Consider the following 4,699-nt stretch of genomic DNA (forward strand, 5'->3'; position numbering starts at 1 on the left):
AGGCTTCTGCTTTTCCACTCTTCTAGAATGGTCAAAATACTTAAAAATCTAAAAGTCATGTATCCATAAACACATATAAAATGACAATTATAAAGGCTTGTCAAAGAAAAACTCACCTTGCTTATCGTAAGTGGAGTTTTTAGCAGCTTTCCGTTGCCCTTCTGGATCTTCCTCAGCCATGTTCACCAGCCACACCATTGTTGCTATTAAAAACAAACAGTACAGCTAATGCTATCTCGTAATATATGCAATTCTGAGCTGGTGTTGGCATCAACCCATTATTTTTTCTATTATTTTGGCATAACTGTCTTTTTCATGAGGCAATTTTACTCTCATTAAATCACAGTAATATTTGGAACACAGCCAGTACCAGCTACAATATTTGTTTACAGAATTTGACAAACACAAGTTCTATTCTTACTAAACGTCGAAAATAATAGCAGCATTACTTTATATGTATGTGTGTGTAATATATATATATATATGAGGTCTACTCTCAAAGTCTGAGTCAATGACTGCTTTGCTTTTTTCCATTAACCAGTTCTTCCAACTGCAAGTGAACAGTTCTATAAAGACTGGTATAAAGGTAACTTGAAATCAGAAGCTGCCTCTACAAAGTTAATTGTTCTGTGTTCCCTCCCACCACATAGAATTCTCCAGTCTTGAGATAAATAAATGCTGTCACACCTTAATGGTACATTTTATATGCCAAGCATATTTTATATGACATTTCTCAGCATTAACCTTTACTCCCACAAAAAAGAAAGACATGTAACTATGACTACTACCATTAAAACATAGCAAGAGATAAAGAAGTCCCTCCCCCTTTGTCCACTGTATGATTGTTCCCTAATTATCCAGTGTGAAGGTTACCACACAACACACTTCCTGCACCTTTTTTCAGGACCAGAAGAATGATTTATGATTAACCCATTTCATTATTATCCACATGATTCTAACTAGAAACATAGAACATAACTAATTATATGAGATAGTTTTACTCTCGTTAAGTTACAATAATACCTGGAACACAACTGGTACCAGCTACAAGTTTTATTCTTGTGGATAGCAAAATTATCTGCTTATTGATACTCAAGTCATAACAGCAACTTGTGTCCCACATGTTGTTTCTCCACAACTGATAGTAGAAACAATATATAAAAAGTCAAGCCTTGCAAAAAACACATTTGTCAATGAATTTCTGTGTCCATCTCTCCCTTTTCTTTTAGCAACATGTAGGATATTTTAGCACAGGAAGTTGATAAACACTTTCTGAAGAAGTGCTCCTTTTGAATTGCTTGATTCACAGCCCAATCACATACTACTTTGGTGTATTACTGTTTTTTTTTTTTTTCCTGTTCCTACTTTGTAAGAATAAAACATGCTGTTTTTTATTCTGAAAATCTTAGCCAGAAGATGTTTTGTATTTTTGAGTAAAAAGCAAAAGGAAAACTGAGACCCAGGTGAAATGACTGGGAATTCCAACTGGTAAACAACATGTTAAAGAAAAAAGAGAAAATCATTTCAGTTCAGTGTGTGATTTTAAGTTTGAAGTATTTAATAAAATACAAGGGCTGTTCTGAAAGTAATACCTACTATTTTTATTATGTTGGCCTATGACATCAGAAGCAGATGGTGGCATGGCAATAGAGGTTAAACATTCCCAACAATATTCCAATACATTTTGTTGGTGTGACAGAAGGCAGCAGAAGGGCAGTCTGACCACATGGCATCTGACATGGAAGTGCTTATGAAGCAAAGGTGTATCAGTGAATTCCTCCATGTGGAAATAACTGCACTCACTAACATTCACTGATACTTGCTGAACGTTTATGGAGATCAAACAGTGGATATGAGCACAATGAGGCAGAGGGTGGTGCATTTCAGCAGTAGTGATAGCAACAGCAGCTTATTCCTTCTGGTGCAATTTTTTTTTTTTTTAAAACAAGCATGGCATACAGATTCTTGCTCATTGCTAGTGAAAATGCATAGCTAATAGTGGTGACTACACTGAAAAATAGCATTCTGTAGCTGAGAATTAGCTCTATCAAATAGTGTTATTGTGCTTTTTGTATCTGTTGTAGTCTCTATGGAAATCAAAATGAGGTATTACTTTTGGAATGACATACATATACTTACAGGAGTAAATAAGTGCTGGGAAGAGAGTTTCATTTCTCTCCTGAGCTGTTTCAACTAGCATACGAAGAGGACCTTTAGGACATAAGACAGCAACCAAATCTAGAAGGAAGAGTAAACACATCTAACATCAACTCAGACATACTTTTAGGAAGCGTTTTTATTTTAAGTATAACAATTACAGAGACTGGTAATAAGGTAAAATGCCACTATGAACACAGGCTTCTGAGAGAGGTAATGACCAGTCACAGGTCAGTACCTCACAGAAACTTAATGTTTTGCCTTGAACTGTCATTTAGAAAGACATATGTCACTGCAGCCCACCAGTTATTTTTCAGACCCCTATTTCATTTTTCTTTTCATCTGCTTCTCCCTTCCTAGCTGCATGGCAATGTGTTACAAATGTAAGAACGTGCTTCCTCATCTCTTGTCTTGCACACATGTAATGCACGGAGACCAGTCAGACAAAGATCATCATATAAAATTTAAAGTGGTAAATTAATTTAATTGATCCTGTTCATGACCTCTAGGTATGTTGACTTTTTCTTAAGTAGCTGATCTTTCCCCTAAGTAGTAAGTAGTTTTGTGGCTAACTGAAACCTAGAAGCAATACTAGACATTTAGTTTGATGTGCCATCACCTGCAATTCCCCAGGAGCTTGGACAGGTTCAACAAGCCTGAGGATTTTGTTTGTTTGTTTCCCCAAAGCCGTAACTTCAGCAGACCACAAAACAGTGAGCTAATGTTCTTAGGACAAATTTAAAAACACCTTATTGAGGAACTTCACTGCTTCTCCAGGAAGTTTACAGATGAAAACTCATTGAAAGAAATAGCAAGTATTTTAATTTCTAAGAACGTAAAATTTTACAATATTGGCTTCAGAAATCTTAAATAACTCTTAAATAATCTTAAATAAATCTTAAATAATTAATTAATAAGATTAATTAATCTTATTAATTAATTTTTTAATTAATAAGAGCTTTCTCTGCAAAACTTAAGATAGTTTACCAACTTTAAGAGAGCATACAACAGCCATTCCCACAATTTCATCACTTTAATCAGAGGTTTAGAAAAATCTGACACTAAAGGTATCAGATCAGTTTATTAATATTCTCAGTTGTAAAACCTATTTTACATATGATTGGAATATATGAATTAATTATAAAATACATTTCTCATTTAACATCATGCAACTGCAAATGTTGCTGTGAACTACGCTGCTTTGCAAGTTGAAAGCAAATAATTCTCAAAAACTATGATTCAGTTAACATCTCTGAAATAGCCAGGTTTGCTTTCTGTTACTGACTTCTTTCTTAACCCCAGTTTAATGCTGAAAGAAATTTTAAGACAACAGGTAGGTATATAATTTTTATGGATTAGAAGTGATAGCTCATTTATTTTCACTTAAAGAAGAAAAGAAGTGCACAAGTGCAAAAACGAAAAAACAGGATTACAGAGCTCTGCAGAAAGAAAAAGCTGTGAGGTATTCAAAGCAAATGTGAGAAAAAAAAAAACAAAACACCTTTTTTTCCAGTGTCTAGTGCCCTCTAAAGATTTGTGAAAAAACTACACTGAGGTATCACTATTTTCAGTCTCCATTCTGAAAAAGCTTAATGTTCAATAATTCAAATTAATTTTCTTTTTACTTTTAAATCAAGAAAACTGTAAAATACCTTCTCCAAATAAAATGACTTTGAGCAATGCTAGCTGCCTTGAATCCTTCTTTCATTATTTTATTAGATATGGACCACAGCATGGTTCCTATGTCTGTAAACATGAATAATTTGTAGGCTGGGCAGATCTACACAGGACTATATCCAAACTAGAAACTCCTAAACTCTGAATATACTATCATTTCCAAGGATTCTGCGTAAAATGGGAAACAGAAAACCTCTCCATTTTCATAGAAAAGAACAATGTGACAACACATGTCTCTCATCTACTCCTTTCTTGAATTACTTAAATTCTAAACTTTCTTCCTCTCCAAAGAATGTATGAAGTTCAGAAAACATGAAGGAAGATGGCATCACACAGTGACACAAAGCCGTTAGCTGCAGCGGACTTATCTCAGTTTAGATAATGACTTTATTTCTGTAGTCTGTAATCACCTTACCCAGTAATTTGGATGATCCCCTTTCCCCCAGTTCTTTTTTTAAGGCCTAGTCAGACAAGTGGAACATGATAAATTAGGAAATAGAAGAAATTCCCGCCATAGCTTCTGTTACAATGGCTTGCCCCAGTTCTTACCGTACACTGAAATGACAGCCAGGATAAGCCACGCAGTCCATTCGGGAAGATACTTAATGAACACCAGTGCCATGAGAGCGCTTATCATAATGAGATACGCCTGCTGAAGCCGAAGTGGGCCTTTCCAATGAATACAAATCATTCCCACAACACCAAAGTTCCAGATTATGAGTGCTACTGTAATGTAGTCCATGGCAACGTTATACGTCTTAAAGACCTCACTAAAATGATAAAGAAAAGGAAGGAAAAAACCTATAGACTGCATTTGCTTAAAACAATGGAAACAAGTCTTCAGTTGTGTTTTTTTTTTTCTTTT

General features: G+C 34.9%; 1 protein-coding gene across 1 annotated transcript in view; it reads right to left on the reverse strand.

The window, feature by feature from the left end:
- The window catches only part of PSEN1 (presenilin 1), a 19,630-nt gene that overhangs the window by 4,923 nt on the left and 10,008 nt on the right, over nt 1-4,699 (reverse strand). The window contains exons 5-7 of the mRNA XM_010711487.3: nt 4,384-4,604; nt 2,140-2,238; nt 117-203 (exon numbers count right to left, since the gene is read on the reverse strand). Coding sequence (XP_010709789.1) covers nt 117-203; nt 2,140-2,238; nt 4,384-4,604 — 407 coding nt within the window. The remainder of the gene's footprint in view (nt 1-116; nt 204-2,139; nt 2,239-4,383; nt 4,605-4,699) is intronic.

The sequence above is a fragment of the Meleagris gallopavo genome, chromosome 5 (genome assembly GCF_000146605.3).
Source record: "Meleagris gallopavo isolate NT-WF06-2002-E0010 breed Aviagen turkey brand Nicholas breeding stock chromosome 5, Turkey_5.1, whole genome shotgun sequence".
Taxonomy (NCBI): Eukaryota; Metazoa; Chordata; class Aves; order Galliformes; family Phasianidae; genus Meleagris; species Meleagris gallopavo.